We start from the raw sequence: 17967 nt of genomic DNA, 5'->3' as shown, positions 1-17967 counted from the left end.
CACGTGTGTGGGGACAGTGCCTCCTGCCTTATCTAGTCTCATCTGCGTCCGTAATTCTAGTTCTACCTCTCCATAGTACTTCAATGCACAAATCTACCGTCTAGTCTACAATCTAGTCATTTAATTTCTTTTTTATCTCCGATTTTGACCGAGTTCATTGCCTCCGAATCCTACTTCGCGCCGTCAACAGTGATCCCATCTGACAGCGCCGCCCCATTCAACTTCGGCCGCCATTACGTTTTTCACTTGTTTCCATCCATAAAGGCTCTAATCGTAGTCTTCCTATTGAATTGGTTTCTGAGCTGAGATTCTTGCCATAAGTTCTTATTTCAATCATTTTGATATCGTATTCACCACCTGGGATTCCTTAAATATTCCATCTACATTTCGTGTGTCAATTAAGTGCTGCCTAGATCCTCAAGCAATCAAGACCTCGTCATCATTTTTCCTTGGAGATTCTGCGCATCGTTCTCGTTTGGTGGTCCAATTTCGATTAGATTCGACTCTTCTTCTGTGTCCCATGCCCTCAGTGAGTATAGTGAGCTGTGATTTATAGTCAGAGAGGAGTGTTCAGCAGTTACTTCGAAAAATGACAGTTCTGGACGAGTTCGTGTGCGCCGATGATTGTTACTCTTGGCTAATCAACCAGCTCGTGAGGAAGCGCAAGAGACGTGAGTATTATTTCATCTCTCATTTCCGCGCTTCAAATGTTATGTTCTCCCCATACCAAATGATCGAAGATACGCCGATTGAAATTCCTTCGCGCCAATAATTCTGTCGCAATTATTATATTACTTATGTCGCGGCAACAATTCGAGAAGCCGATTGCCCTGCTCATGTGGATACTGTTGCTGCAATTGACTATTAAGATTTTATACCAGAGATATAGGTCAATATTGAACTACTTTATATACTCGAAAAATTCCTTGATGCTAAAGTTATTTTTAAAGTTATGACATGAATGAATTGTTGGAATAAAAAGTGGCGTAATGCGATCGGTCTAGGACGAGTAATCCATCCTCTTGAGCAGGCTGATGCCGGCACCGGGTTTTCTCCACCCTTCCATCTTGCACTTACTGTTCCGAGGCTATTCATTTTACATGTGTAGCGAGGTAATTAGCGACTGGCGTTCGGAGAAAGACTGAAAACTTCGAGGAATTTGTGGAAACTCTATGGTATCATTTTATTTTTGCCTTTACGTGCATAATCATAATTTTCGTGTAGTCTTCTCGGTTATTTCCATTTGTTACATTGTTTTATATCACCAATGTATCCACGTTTTTATGATGTTTATAAGTTTTATGACAACCTTATTCATTCAGACTGATGATGATGGACAAGCCGTCCGTTGAAAGGTAGATGATAATCATGAAAATCCAAAGAACACTTCTCACAATTAATTCGCCGGGAAATAATTACATACAATAAGTATGTACATACAAGAATTACATTTAACATAATCATATTTTTTTAACTAAAACCGTAACCCATTAAATGCTAATACCATTGAATAGTTCCATGTAATGAAGCAGCAATTAGTCGAATTCTTACGGTGCTCTTATAGAAAAATTAAAATTGCGAATTAATATTTTTGCCATATTGTATTTTCGTCATTCTTTTTTAGAGTGCAGTCACCGTTATTCATCTTGCCCATGTAGTAATTTTCTGAGCAGTCGTCTGAATATATCGCCGTTCGGATTTGTTGCTGAGAATTTGAGTGGGAGACTCCATGACCATCGTGGGCCAGACCACGTGCGCACAAGGCCCATCTTCACTTGCCGCCGTTATGTCCCCTCCCCTCCAAAAGCTACTCCTCATCATCCCCTCCCCGCCGAATCCCATGTAACAATTCCAATCGGCTGTTTCTATGGGAATGCCCCCTAGTCCATAGGCCGTGTCATCACTGACATTTCATGTAGGTACTGATTATCCTGATAGCCGCCTCAATACGCGTGTAGCTAATAAATAAATGAATGAATTAAGAAATTAATTCATAATTAGTATGGGTATTGAAATCGGTGTCGGGGCCAGCAACCTACCCATGGTTGAATCACACATGGCTTACAGCAAGTATTACATTTTGATGCTAATTAATATTGCATCGCCTCCAGGCAACTCAGAAGTAATGCGTACTAAATGCTCTTACTTTGTGGCAAATAATCTTGCCTTATAGCTGTCTGCAAGCTTTCGATTGCAATCAATGATCGCGTTATTTTAATTGAGATGACATTTAGTCTCTGGTAGAATTTTTTTGGTGCAATTAAGTCTTATAATTTCTTGCAATGCGATGAGGATGGTTCAAATACACACTTATTGGCTCTGGTTTACCTGAGAAATGTATTTATTACATGTGTCTACTAGTTTTACTTTGACCGTGTCAAACCATTTTCCCGTGCGGGAATGAAAATGGTATCATTGATAAGCACTTGAATTTAGGTCACAAAATATTCCTTTGGTGTTATAGGCAGTGGCAGTACTGTTATTTTTCGATTTGCGAAAATCACTATAGTTTTAGATTTACATCAACTTTGCTGCATTTACATAATGGTTAAATAGGTTGTTACAAGAAGGTGGAAATTATTTAACTCCTCGATATGTCCACAGTATATTCTCTGGGTTATTCCAACCAGTATGGATTGGCCCCAAACGTACATATACAAGAGATTTACTGGCTTTGTGGTCACAGTTGTTAGCTGCTGTAAATGATTCAGGTTGTTTTTTATTTCTGGTGAGTGAATTAATGCCATGATGGACCTTCAAATGCATTTTTCCTCCTAAACATTCAAGAATAGTTATAATTCTGGGAGCCGGCTTCCATTACATTCCCGCTGGCTGTATTTGCAAAACTAAATGGCAACATGAAGCAAAAAAAATGCTATTTTCAATATATTTTTATTAATAAATATTTAGAGTAGAAGATTTAAATATTAGACGCGTGCCTGTAGCACTTTCACGGGGTAAACTTTTGCTGAAATCAACAGATATAAGTTATGGGAGCTTAACATTATTTCATTTGTCTCCGTACCCTAATGTTGAGGGCTGAGGAAACTAGTTGCACGTAACGGGTTTTACTCCATCCCTGATAGTGCTTGCCCACATCTCTCCCATCTACACACAGATTGGAAGGAAATTAATTTTTAAGGGAGCGAAGCAAGCGGTTTCATAATCACCGGTCACTCCCCGGGGGCACTAATGTAACGGCGTTCTGAGGGTATGACGTATTTTTTCACCGAGCCGACTATTAGAACGTCCTCGCCTCCCGGGCCTCATCATTTCTCGTATTTTTTTCTCTCTCCACCAGGGGTAATTTCTTTCCCCCCGAAAAATCACGATAATCACATCCTCTAGCGGGAAGTCCTGTAGTTTCATTCCGTCCGTGTGTGTTACGGCGAGCGACCTTCTTTTGTCTCAAACCCCGCGCCTTCTCGTCCTTCGCTGGAGTATTTACTATTGGTGGACTCCCATTAATTCTCTCGCGTGGATTTAATAGCGGCTCCGAGTTGATTAGGAGTTCCGCCGCCACCGCAATTAGTGCGCCACTGTCGCCACCGCCGACCAATGCCCGAACTTGGTCCCAGTAAACCTTCCTCAGCTATCTGTGGTGTTGAGTTTGAAACTGAGATCTCATGAGTCTTTGGCGTAACTTCAGGAGGGAGACAAAGGACCCCTAGTACTCTCTTTGCTCTTTATAACGCCGAAATCTAACCTTAATTGGTTAGTCACAGTCACGTGGTAGCAGTATTTTTGCTTATCAATCTGATGTGGCTACTTTGGCTATCAGTAGTCTGGCATCAGCAATCCAGAAATTGCTTAGATGCAGTTCTCCTATTAATTCTACTATCAGCTTTTTATTTAAAACTTACATAATTCTTTTAATTTCCATCCTTCATCCAGTGACGTAGTGAGGGGGGGTTTCGAGGGGTGCGGACCCCCTCAAATATTTGAACACTATTACTTTGATTCATAAAAGAAAACAAAATATTGAAATATCATGAATTTACAAAAGATTTGTAAAATGAAGTTTTTTTCGATTATGATAAGTGTGACAGTTATTTTAAACCCTCTACTTGGTACCCTGTTTCTTTTAATTTTACACATTTGATTTTCGACCTCCCGCGAACGAATTTCCTGGATACCACACTGCTTTCATCACCTCCATGTATCTTATTCGTTTCCTTGCTTTGCCATTCTTCAATTCCTCTTGTCCTTCAACGTTTGTTTTTTCAGACCATCGTGTATCATGATGTGGCCTTTAGGTTGTCCTGTCTCATTCTCCATTCATGTTGGACACTTTTATCCTGCTCTTCTTCCACATTACCTACAAAATCGATCCATCTGATCGTCATTGCTCTTCTGTGACGATTTTTATGATGCATATATGTAATCACTGCCGACTGGAATGTTTAAAATATGCTGATTCAAAAAATATTTTTTCACTATTCTTGTTATCGGACAGGTGGCGTTCTCTTCCATAATATTTTCTGAATTCGCCACTGCTTCAATAAGGAAGAACAAGTTTTGGCTTCTGCGCATGCTTCGAATTGAATGAGAACTTACCCTAACTCGCGTGATTCCAGTGGCGCAGCGTGGGGGGGGGGGATAAAACCCCCCCAGAGCTGAGAGAAATTTTTAACTTTAATCCATTTTACTTAATTGGGTTGGTATTACTAATAGAATAGTGTTAGGATTGATAAAATATCCCTTAAAAATCCGTAAAACTCACCATTTTGAACCATTTATCTTAAAATTCCTCTATTTATTTACCTCGCACTCACCGCTTATCCTGGTGGGTATTCCATACCCCCACACACCCCGGTATTAGTTGTTCCTAAACCCCCCCAGCCTTAATTCCTAGCTGCGCCCCTTGTGATTCCCCCATCATTGCAGAAAAGACCCTTGACTGGCAATTATTTATTAGAATGTGTTAGGTTTTGAAAAGGATGTATTTTTAAGGCCCTTACTTGCTAGTTTTATCCACTTTTCTAAGTCTTTAAAGTTCAGGGTCTGACGGTGTTAACTAACCTTTGCTTTTTGTAATTAAATTCAAGATATATTGCATCGAAAAGTTTACTCACTGGGCCAACTCGCCCAAAAGTGTACATACTTAAGGTGTGTAAAAAACTTCACCCCCAGCAGCTCCTGCTATATTTTTTTGATTGTACAGTTATTTTGCCGGCATTGTTTTGTCAAAGCTAGCTTTCGTGTAGTTATTTTTCAGCAATCATTTGAAGTACCATAGGAGATATCTCTTGAAAATGGCAGAAAGTGTGATGTGTGATCCAGGCTTTAACTTCTGTGAAAAGCCGTAAACAGTGTTTCCATATCGGTAGGCTATTGACCACTGGTATGCTTTAACTATGGCGAGAGGACATTGATACTACATCGTAGTTCGATACTTAACACCGTATAGTCAGTTGGTCGTCCACACTCGCATCCATTCTAATCGCGCCGTGGAAGCTTGTATCCTGTTACGCTTCTTGCTTGCCTTTTAGTATTCGCTCCGCTTCGTGCTGACTAAAAATCTCAAGAGAACGTTTTTTTCCTCCTCTTTTGCGGCGTCGATATTTTTTCGGTTGGACTTAATCATTATTCTCGTTGTCTGAGAAAAAAAAAAACTCGATGCGGAATCGGTTGAATGCAAAGCTAAGGCTCAACATTTTTGCCCCAAATTTTTTCTTCTGGGGTAAAAAGAGTTCGATCAAACAGTCTTTGTCGCACTGGACGTTCCAAGAATACTTTAAGTCTCGGTGAGTGTAATAAATGAAGTCTCTGCAGTACCGCGGAGGACTTTTCCAATGAAGAGTGGGAGGAATTTAACGATCGTTATCATGTGAAGGACGCCAGTATCTGGAGGAGAAATAGTGCCTCTAGTTAACGGATTTAAATTTGATTAAAAGTCGTCATTTCGCAGTCTTCTGAGAGCATTGTATGTTTCGCTTTAATGTGATATTATTTTTCAGGACGTAGATGTTTCTTTTATTTTCGGGGTTGGTTTTAGCAATATTTCAAGTTTTAGATTTACTTACATGTTTACTTTCTCTTTTGATTTGATATTACGTGGAATGGGGGATTTATTCACATTTCGCTTTATGTCCACCTCATGTACTTCTACGAATTTTTGTCTCTAATTTAATTTCCTATTATCGCATCAATAAAATTTTTTCTCTGCTACCATTACCTCACTCGGAGAAATGTCTGTATTATTGCTGGTGTTACTGTCCATTTCAGAGAATTAAGAATCTTGGTATGTGGACGAACGGTGTTTTTCGTTGGTTAAGAAATCATAAAATAGTTTTGAATATACCGGGAAGCGGTAATTTTTTGTCCAGCAAAAATTTCTACTTTCTGTGGTAGGATCACATTCAATCTAATCATTGTAAGTGATGAAATTGGACCTGACTTTGAATTGTAAATAGTCAGATGCTGTGCTTTATCATTCGATGTTCCAATTTTATCATGTTCAGGTGTTTTAAAATTATTGAAATGATATTAATGAATTACTAACTTCTTATCTCATCGTATTCTTGCCCACGAAAAGTGTTATTGACCGATTTCTTTCACATCATTAATCTCGTTTCTATTCTTTGCGGCATTCGATTGATTAGAAAATAAAATATTTCATCCGGCTCTGATTTCTGGAAATTTTTCTCGGTCTGTGTGGAAAACCACACCAGAGTCACGGCGCACTGCAATGATTTTAGCGCAAAGTTTTATGGAAGTATTCTTTTTGCTATCATTTTTTCCAGTCTTGTTGAAATTGTAATTTTGACCTTTGGAGGTTTAAACATAAACTTGCTAATTATCATGAGAAATGATTATGTCAAATGACCTTAGGAAAAATATGAAAGTGGCAAAATTACAGTTTGCTTCGGGAGCGAATCACTTATTTAATTCTCATGACCATTGCTAGTCCTTTTTTCTATTGTCATAAAAGAAAAATAGCTTAAATTTTCAAAGGTTTTTCGTGAAAAGATGCAGTGTTGTTGAACCTTAAAATGAAGCAATCTATTCTGACGCCTTCGCCATCCCTCATTATTAGGGGCCGTTGACTTCCTAGTTTAGTCAAATCGATAGCGATCAGTTGGAAAGGCAAATTATCTGCTTATTTTTGGGTTCGTCATTTCCCTCGTCCCGATAAAACGTAAATCATATCTTTATTTGTATTATTTGTCCTTCTTATCAACCTTATTCCCAAAGATAATTTTTCTTGAATTTATTCTAAGTATTTCCTGTTTAAAAAAAATCATTCCTGGTTTTAAGTCCATTCTATGTTGGCTTGTGTATTCGATCATTGCATTAGGCGTGAAATTTTTTTTGTTTGGATTAGAATATCTTACTTATCGTTTATATTTATTTACGATATTTATTTTTCGTCTATTACCTCGAAAACAGCAAAATGAGGCCTTTGATGTCTGGAGTTTTAACAATCAACAACACACGATCACATACACCCATGTGTATGTAATTGTCTGTTGTTGGGGGGAAGGGGCAATCTATCCAAGTGGGACTCGAATCCGCGTTCTTCGGTATGGTAGGCGGGTACTCCCCGACGCCACCGAGGCTGACGATATTGGTGATAGAGATAATACCATCGCAAACTTTGGGCTGTGTTTTGTCGTAATTAACGTTTCGAGATTTTGGATAAAAATATTATTTATTATTTGGATGTTAGTGCACATTTGACAGTACTCATTCGGATTTGGATGCATACCTATTTCCTTTTCTAGACCGCCCGGAAATATCACGAAACTTTGATTTGCAGAATAGGTCGTTGGGCAGGGGAGGGAGTATGTAGGCTTCACCTGGGTTAAGAACCAATGACCCGTCATAGGGCAACACTTAAGACCAGCTTTCTAACTCTCACTTCATATCAGTTTCATAATATATACCAGTATTATAACTCGGTAATCACAGAATGCAGTCGATTAAATTATCTAAATAGCCGAAAGCCATGGATACCTAGCCCTCCATGGAAACAAAACTTCTTTCCGATCGGGTTACCAAGCCGTTCCTCCTCAATACACTGGACGTCATCTTCTTTTTGGATTCTTAAGAACCAGTCCCAGCATTCCTGATCTATTGTTCTGTCCGTCCTCATCTCCCGCCCAGCAACCATCCCTCTCAAAATATACCCGAGTCTTTCCTTGGTTCCACCACGCAAGCTATAAAATAAAAAAAAATAGTGTAAAAAGCTTTTAGATAAATTCAAGAGCAGTGTCTTTTCTAACGAAGTTAGCCATATCGTACGGAGAGTCTATTTGAGTAAATTAATCCTATCTACATCTACAAAATACCCTGCAAGCCACCCTTAGGGTGTTTGGCAGGGGGTGATCAATCACCAGCATGCAGTATGCAATTGCACACCACACGGTCCAAAAAACGTCACGAATACAAACAAATTATACTACCATATGCTGTTAGAAATAATAATAAAATTCAGAAACATGCATTAAGTTTTACATAAGCAAGTAGGCTACACTACAAGTCATCTAATCAATTTATGAGTTCTAACGCTGCCGTTATAATCTCTTATTATTCGTGGGAAAAAGGCATGTCTGTTCTACAGCCTATCTCTCTTATTTTATTTATACGATCTGTCAGGCTGGCGTCCGTAAGATAATGCTAACTTCGTTAGAAAAGGCACTGCACTTGAATTTATCTAGGACCATTCGGGTGAAACAGAAACATCGAGATAAATTTCTTTGATCTATGTGGCGGAACAAAAGTGAACGTATGAGTAATCATGGTCTCTAAATTAAGCTTTACTGCTACCCGTGCCATCTGACACATTAGAAGTCTCGAAGAGGATATAATCAGGGTCCGACATTATCCCCGAGACGTGTTTCTAAAGAAACATTTAAGAGTGTAGACTTTGGATTGAGCATATTTGACACAACGTCCAACTATGCTACCACACCCCCAAAATATACGCATTCTACATCTACATGAAACCTTTCGAACCACCCTACCTCTAGGACGTTTGGCTGAAGTCCGTGGATAACGGTCGACAAAGTGTTCCTAACAGCCGTAATCAGTATATTTTGTAGCAATCATATTTGACCTAACGGTCTTCTCACTAGGCTAACGCCCACTTCTGGGGCCACACCCCCAAATGTGTGCATTGAAGGCTGTAACAAGAATATTTGGGGATGGGGGAGATGAATAGAGATCTTTTTGAGGTACACCGAAGAATGTATCTTTCGAACATTCTATTAATTTATAGATTTTATAGTTTTCCCAACAGCATAATTACCTACTTGTAACCCTGCGAGTCACCCTATCTCTAGGATGTTTGGCTGAAGTACGTGGATAACGGTCTTGAGGCATGATATGCTACGAGTCACGCAGTACTAGAGTGTTTAGCATATGCAGTCATGGATTACGGTTCTACAAAGTGATCGTAATACCGAAAACCATGGATTCAAAACCCTCTTTGCAAACAAAACTTCACTTCTAGCAGCTCCTCAGGAGCATCCTTGGCCATCTTTTTCTAATTTTCAGCACCCCTATTCCATTGTTATGTCCCCCTCATTCCTTCAAGCAACCTCCGACGAATTAACATAGAGAATTGTATTGTTGTGTCCCTCGTTTCCATTAGCCAGACTAGATTTTCCAGCATTACAGGCTGCCTTCTCGATATTCGTGGTTGGAATGCATTGGAATGTTAAAATTATCTATTAACGCATACGATCTAAAGGCATGTTCACACGGTACATCTGCTCGTACAAGCTAATGTGTCTAAGTGCATGAACGAGAGAATGCACCGTGTAACCACGCAACCTGTGCGAACGGATGTACGGAAAGTAGAACCTGTTCTAATTAGGCTCATGCATTCGTACATGTTCCGTTCCTGTCCTCCAAAATTATTCTTGCAATGAGACGTACGTATTATTGTATTTTGTAATCCTAACAGCCGACCGAAACCAATTGGATACCAAATCCACTTTGTAAACGAAAATTTGCTTAGGCTACTGTTTTCAGCATAATAGTTCCTAGTTTGCTTCTTGAGATACGTGGTGAGAATGCAATTTAATTTCAAAATTAAGTTATCTGTTAACGTGCACGTTCTAAGATCGTAACAGCCTATGGATACAAAATCCCCCTTGGAAACAAAACTTCATTCCTAGCAACTCCGTGGTCGTCATCTTCTTGTTTTCTATTCTCGAAACCAGTCCCAGCATCCCTGTTCCATTGTCCCGTGCACCCTCCCACCCCCCAAAGCAACCCTCCTCCTACACAACATGAGGCTGAGGAGTCAGTGCCATCGCCCTACCTTCACCTCCATTTGGTCTTCCCACACCACGACCGAGAACCGTTCGTTCATCCCCGTCCCACTCGACCGACTACCACTCGCTGTCCCGTTGCTGCAGCGGCGTGCTTAACGGTATAACCGTGCTCTTGCAGCGGCCCGCGTGGGGGATTTGTGTACCGTTACGAGCCTCTCCCTCGCTTATGCGAGACGCCTCGTCGAGGTCCCTCACCCCTGGGCCCTCCCCTCCACCGAGTCTCGATCCGCCCCCCTCCCCCTGCTTGACGCCGCCTACGTCACGCGCTTTGCTCGTCTTCCTCCCCTCCCACGAAGAGGCAAACCTTCCCCTCCCGTGCTGTAATATGGCCTACGTCACGAGGGGGCATCGGTGCCAATGTGGAAAGGGGCCTGCCTCTCTTGTGTTGGAATCGCTTCCGCGTTGAAACCCTACCCACCACTCTCCGTCTCTTCTTCCCGACATGCTTGCTGTGGTAAACTCGGTACCGGTGTCTCCCTCTCTGGACGGATCGGTGAAAGAGAGAGGGAAGCGCTCTCTGGGAGACGGGGGAGGGGGGGAAGAAGTGTTTTTTGTGTGCGCGAGAGACGTCCACTTCCCGAAGGCGACCTTGCTGCCATCTCTGGGCGAGACGTCATAAACGCTTCGGCGGGGTGTTGATTTCTTTATTTTTTTTACCTCCCTCCTCCAATCGGGTAAAATAGAGGGAGGGTGAAATTTAGGCGCGGAATGTGTTTTTAAATAGAGCGTCTACAGCTGTGAGAAATCTTCCTGGGGACAATGTTTATGGATTTAATATGTCATCCCTGTGGTATCAAATGCGTATCTGATATTACTTCGAAGGATATTTATGATTTGGCTTTATTACTTTGATGGCTAACATAAAATATTTTTCAGGTCTGGATCATCATTCATTTGGCATGCTTACCCTTTTGATCGAAAGACGTTGTTAGTTCACTTGCGAAATCATTAAATTGAAGACTAAACTAACATCTATAATAATTTTGTATACGATTGAATTACTATAGCAGTATAACATTTTGTTTACACTGTTTACTTGCTATTTTTTACATTTTTTTATTTTTTCATTGTTAACCATCTCATGCAATTTTAACTTAGTTAACATCATATTAATAATATAAGGTGTTCACAACCGCACACTTGCTGTCAAGACAAAGAATTTTTTTTTAATTCCTATTATGCAGCTAGTAAGGTAATTTACATTCTTTGTTTCAAGAGTAGAAAACCTGGAGTATTGAACTATAGAATTATAGAAATATATAAGTATAGAATTGGATTTTCACATTGAACACACACTTTATGAACATAAACGTGACCTTATTTTTATATGTACGTCGGTAAAAATAACCCTCCGTTACCAGCGGTTAAAACCAGGGGTTTCGCATCCTGAGTGATGGAGACTTCCTTGACAAATATCCTATTGCAATAATAATATAGGTCCCTCGACTATGTATGATTAGGGCTTATAGTTAATATAAAATTATTAGATTAAACAGTATTGTTTACTTTTGAATTACTTCTTCAACTTAACTATCTGTTTACGCTGAATATCTGATTTTCTGATATTTCTTAAGCTAAATTTTTTCTCACTCTGAATGATCCCATACAATTTTACGATTGATTGTAAATATGAAATGAAATTTATGAAATGGTTTCATTTTATATTTTATTCATTTAAAAAATGCGAAGTGTTCGACAGTGTTTGGCAATCATTAATTTTCTCTCTCTCTCTCTCTTTGTGTTTGCAGCCGTTAAGTTCGGGCGCATGTCGAAGAAGCAGCGGGAGAAGGTGGAGGACGAGGTTCGCTACCACAGGGCGCAGATGAGGGCGTCGGGGGGAGGGGGGGTCGGCGGCGGGGAGACTGCTCCGGACAGTTCGGTGGTGTTCGACCAACAGCAGCAGTTGCCTTCCTCCTCGGACCAGCTCACCACCACCTCCACCAACGCCTCCTCGCCCTCCCCCACGGCCACATTCAATGGAACGCCTACAGGGTAAGTCAGCGGGCATGCCCCATTTGACCAACATGCAATATGTTGAACCAATCGATCCCAAAAATGTTGAGATTCTCAATTGCCCCACTTGACTCCTAAACTTAATATAATAGAACGTCGGTGATTATAATGAGCGTTGAATGTGAGGGTGGCAAAAAGCTATGGAAAATATTGTAGTACTTACCCAAATTTAAAACCTCTTTAGTAATTTTGGAAAAATTAGGATTTGAGAATTATTGGGTTTATTTCTTACAAATAATCGAGAATATCATTTTGCTTCTAAACTCAATGCAAGTGAATGAGTCATTAAACTGTGGGATGAAGGTAGTTGAACTAAATATTGTTCTAGTGTAAATATTAACTTATAAATATTTCGATTAATATGCAGCAAGTTTCTCGATTTTTTCGATTGGCAATGAATTCCTTCCTTGATTTCTTTTACCATACGTTAAATATTCCATGTGTATAAACAGATATGCAGAATGCGCAGACAGGTACTAAGTAATTCTGATACGTTGGTCATCTACTGTAGAATGGTGAGATATCATAATGACCACGAGATAATGACACTTAGGTTAAACGCATTATAATTATAATTCATATTTTACCAAAATTTGTTTAAATATTTTACTCTTAACCCTGCCAAATTGAGTCAATACGACTATGATTCATTTGCATATAGAACATTTTTCAGTGATTTAATCGGTAATCATTTGTCATTTTTGTAAAATAGTAGAAACAATTTCAGCCGATAAATTTTCTATAGGATGACCTGTCATGTCAGTACGTGATATGATCCATGGATATATTCGCCAATGAGGGAGGTTGGAAGGGGGAGATATCCCTAATGGATGAATACGAAAAAAATATGATCAATATCGAAATAGAGATGAAATTATGCTGTATGACCATACCCCGGATGTTAATTAGCAATGGCGAGGTCACTGTCTCTTTGAAAATATATCATCTGATATTGCAAATCTCTAATCGAGTTGGGCATATCGAATTTTCCGTAGCATCGATATTGCCTGCCTGGATAGTGCGGGCTGTGCATATTGATTCCTTTGGAGGTGTGAGACAGATAGGAGCTCAGGCATTGGAGATTGGGGTTAATTTCGGTATGGGAGGGGAAGATAAGTGTTTAAGTCGAGTTTTAAAAGATCGTTGCATGTACTAGGCTAGGCTTTACAACTCCAAAACTACAATGATTCTTACCGCCGTTCAAGTGTTTAAAAAGCAAACTGATGTGTTTCTAACCGAACTATTATTATAAAATAAATTCATATTTGAAACGAATATTTTGAGTGATCAAGTTATTTTTTAATACGCGATTCTTAAACAATCCACAATGGTGATGGTAATAGATAGTAAATGAATTATTGAGTGCTCTGTGATATTTAAATCTTAGCTATCGTTCCGGAAACAATTTTTTGGGCATAAAATCAATAATATTTTAAGATTTTATAATAGTATATTGGAAACCAAAGTGTGCGTTTGATATCTCCAAGTAAGTATATCATAAAACCCTTACTTATGTGTCAAATCCGTCAACTATTATATTTTCCCTGAGAAACACTGGCTTCCGCTAGCTATGCCTCCTATAATACTGATCACTCAAGGATAGGGATAAATTGTATCCTGTGCATGCCGCAATCACAATTTGTCATTTTATCCTGGAAAGTTGGCAATCGTGACTTTAATGTGTATCCTGAACTTACCGCAACCACCTCTACTAATGTGCGTGTAGGACCCCTCAGTCTTTCATGTAGGTATAACCCCAGGATGCCAACTTTCAGGTAGATCAAGTCACTAATTTTCAAAAAACTCATTTTCCAGTATCTCCTGGGTTAGAATTATTCAGTGGACTTGATTAAAATGTACGCGCACAGTATTTTTTTATGAAAACACAATGCAATAAGTTCATTATAATTCATTGGTATTAATTTTTTTATATTTATCTGAGCTGAAGTGTATCTCTGTTTTTAGCTAAGCTTCTTTATTTTTTTAGGTATCAAATGGAATTCTTTGTTCTTTAAAAAAAGTCTGGTCTTTTTGATAATCCGGATTCAGACTGGTACCTAACTCAGAGGAGGAAATATATACGGACTATGTGGCGTGAGATGAAATTGTCGAAAAACCTTGCTCACGTGATGGATCTGATGGGATGAAAGTGACAATACTGTTTGCTTTAATGTTCTTTATTTTGAACGAAAATTTTATTCCCATCAAATTTAATTCGAAGAAGCAAAAAAGATATCTATTTACAAACATTTGCTTTGTTGTTTCCATCTCCCATATCTTTACGGAAGTTTAGGTGTCAATGTTGATTATTTTACTAATAAGTATGCAACTATTGACGTGAAACCTTCGTTAATGTGAAGAAATCACTGCATAATTTTATACTATCGTATCCTAGGAATAGAAGAAATAAAAACTTAAAGAGCTTAAAGTTTTAAACGTTTGAATTAAATTAACGTATTGTTTTTGGTGAAAAACAGTCCGAACGAAAGAATTTTAGCTACATAAATAGCCAATCCGGGTTTGGAAAGCGAGATTTTTTCATGCATTGAATCAAAAAAATATATAATTAGAATGACAAATAGCCGGATAGCGTTGCTTGCGGCGAGTTAGGGGAACTAGAACGATTCAACCGCTCAGGGAGCGGAAGTAGTGGGTCCTTTCATAAATAAATTTGATAGATTTCACATCGTCCGGAGGGCCACAATGCTCCACGTCACTAAATCACCACATCAATAAAATTATAAAAAACATATTATTTCAATGTGCAATGATCTTCAATGGTTAAGAAGTGCAATCAATCAATGCAATTTTTGAAATTGTTTATTTTTTACGAGTGTGTCGATATGTATTTGGCATTGTATGGCGTCAACAATATTTTCATTATTGGAAATAAAGGAATAAAACTTTGTAAGGTTCACTATTAAATTAATTTGGGCACGACCCGCGTTTCGTAACGTAGTTACATCTACCTGAATATGTAACCACGTTACGGAACCCGGGTCGTGCTCATATCAATATAATATTGAACCTTACAAATTTTTATTCCTTTATTTCCAATATGGAGAGGTTTCATAAAGTAAAGCTGCCTGAAGTCATCAGTTCTATTTTCATAAGCCTCTAAGGGCCGCAAGACATTAGCCTGCATTGAATTGAATACCCTTGTTCTATTGAATAATGCGTTATTTATAATTCTGTGCTTTACGGCTGTTATCGGTCATTGAAATCTCCCGTTTGTTTGTCTTCCTCCTGAAGGTACACCGTGTTTGCCACCGACCTGGGCTCTTACACCCCGAACGGCTACGGCTTCCCGACGGCGACCGTCGGCTCGGGTGACGCGTCGGTGACGCCTCCGCCCCTGCACGCACCCTCGCACCAACTGGTGTCGACGCCCACCCCACCCCCGCACCACCACCACCACCACGCACACCACCACCAGCACCATCACCACTCGCACCAACAGCAGCAGCAGCAACAGCAGCACCTCACGTCCTCATCGACGTACGACATCAGCGCCGACTTCGTCGTGGACAGCACCACAACTTTCGAGTCTTCCTCGACGTCTCGGCCGTCGCCCATGGGCATGGACGGCCTGGGCGGCGGCGGAGGGCAGACGCCGCAGATGCACCACCAGCATATGCAGCAGCAGCAGGTGCCGCACCAGTTCTCCCAGCACCAGCACCACGTAGGCGCGGAGGCTAGTGGGATGGTGCCCACAATGCTTGCGACGGGTAAGTCCACTTTGGCGATTAATCTCCTGGGACAGCTTGCATAATTGTTGCAAACAAGATTATCATCTGTATAGTCTCTTAGCCCTGTCACACTGTAGGCTTTTTCAATATAGTAACACAAAACTACCACAGGGTGTGTGCATGACACTGATGGGAATTAATCCAATGGGTTTTCATTATGATCGGTGAATTCCTGGTGGTTGGAAGTGATTTGAAACTATTGTGTTTGGAACGATATTACCTTCTTCCTAAACTCTTTACCTTGTCGCTCCAAATGGTTCTTTTGAACTAATTTTAACCCTAAAATACCATAAGAGTGTGGGGGGGGGGGCACGTGCTCCCGTGCCCCCCCCCCCTAGATCCACCTATGAGAGTGTATTTGATACTGATCGCAATTATTCCAATGCATTTTCATTACAAGTGGTTGACAATGCGATCAAAATCTTTTCTGTTTGAAAATTTGCATGCCAATCACAAGATGAGCCCTCATTGTAAGCCGTCGGAGTGTAAATTTCATGAGGAAACATAGTTCGATCACATTGCTTACCACTTGGAATCAGCCATTCAACCACTCCCCTGCTAGCCCAAGTGTTGAGATATGCATAGTATATACTTGAATTCCATTCCCTCGGAGAAATATAATATCTAATTCCTATGTGGATTCAAAGTGGATTTGGCGTTGGTATTAGATGTGATTTATCTAAAAATGGATCATGCCTATGAAAATCCAACCATATTCTATGCATTTTTTATCACTTGCACTTGCTGTGTGGTAGAGAAAACTTTGGGAATAATTCTGTTCAGTGTCAAGTAAACCCCTCAGGGATCTGACCAGGTGCTTGGTACATGAGATTATAAGGGCAAAATATGAAGCATGATTCTGCTACCTAGTGTGGGTAGTCGCACCCATCGTCTTAATGGTTTTAGTATGGATTTGATGTGTCTTGATGGATTTGATGTGATTCATTTTAGATGATACCGGAATTATAAAAAAATTTCATGAAATGAAGTTATTTTCATGCTAGGAAACGTCTGCATTTAGTTAAAACTTGGGTCGGGAGCTTTCAGGGAAATTATCGTTTGAATTCAGTTCATCTAACTTGTTGTCATTTACTTTTTGAGTGTAGTACTTGAATAGGGTAAGACAAGCATAATTTGGTTTTTGGATTGCTCATTTCAGCAGTGTTATTTGTTCTTTTCATTATGGTGGAAAATAATTCACTAGTTGGGCACCTAATTCAGTTTAATTTTCACTGCGTAATTTGTAAAACAAATTATGCCAACTCACCAACCTAAAAGCACCAGGCAATGTGGAAATATGCGGAGAAAGGGTGCATTTAGAACTTTGGAGCGACATACCCTACTTAGCAGCATCATGCATAAAGTGTATCATCAGACCGTTGGAATTTCTGCTGGGCTAATGAAGGTCGAGTTTTGGAAGTGAAACCATTTATAAGAAAGATTGAAAAATGTATAACAGAAAAAATATACTCAATTAATTGGTTAGAGCACTTGGCACAAATTTTTTTGATCCTCATTGTATCCTTAATCCTAATTGAGTGTTTGCACATTTTTGTGCAGAAATTTGGCTGATCCTGTTAATGCTATATGCTGGTTATTTGATAAAATTTGGGTTTGAAATTGAATTAAAATTTGGCTATATTGGAACGATTATAAGATTTTCAAAGATACCGTCCCCTTTTGGATGCTTTTGTCCCCAAAATTGTTTTGCATTCAGCTACGACCTTCATCATTGCATCATATTTCTTAACTAACAACTATTAGGAAATATTAAAAACTAATGAATAAAAACATGAATGGAAGGTGTCAATGAAGTTTTATCATTTATCTGTTAATTTATTTGTTTTACTGCCTGTGCAAAATCATTTTGAAGATTAAAATATGGGAAGTCAATGATCTTACTTTATTTCCACCTTTCA

General features: G+C 39.5%; 1 protein-coding gene across 1 annotated transcript in view; it reads left to right on the top strand.

The window, feature by feature from the left end:
- Positions 1-17967, top strand: part of LOC124165239 (probable nuclear hormone receptor HR3) — a 203209-nt gene that overhangs the window by 171045 nt on the left and 14197 nt on the right. The window contains exons 3-4 of the mRNA XM_046542545.1: positions 12035-12278; positions 15552-16027. Coding sequence (XP_046398501.1) covers positions 12035-12278; positions 15552-16027 — 720 coding nt within the window. The remainder of the gene's footprint in view (positions 1-12034; positions 12279-15551; positions 16028-17967) is intronic.

This window comes from Ischnura elegans, chromosome 9 (assembly GCF_921293095.1).
Source record: "Ischnura elegans chromosome 9, ioIscEleg1.1, whole genome shotgun sequence".
Taxonomy (NCBI): Eukaryota; Metazoa; Arthropoda; class Insecta; order Odonata; family Coenagrionidae; genus Ischnura; species Ischnura elegans.
This window is presented reverse-complemented; position numbering and strand designations above follow the sequence as displayed.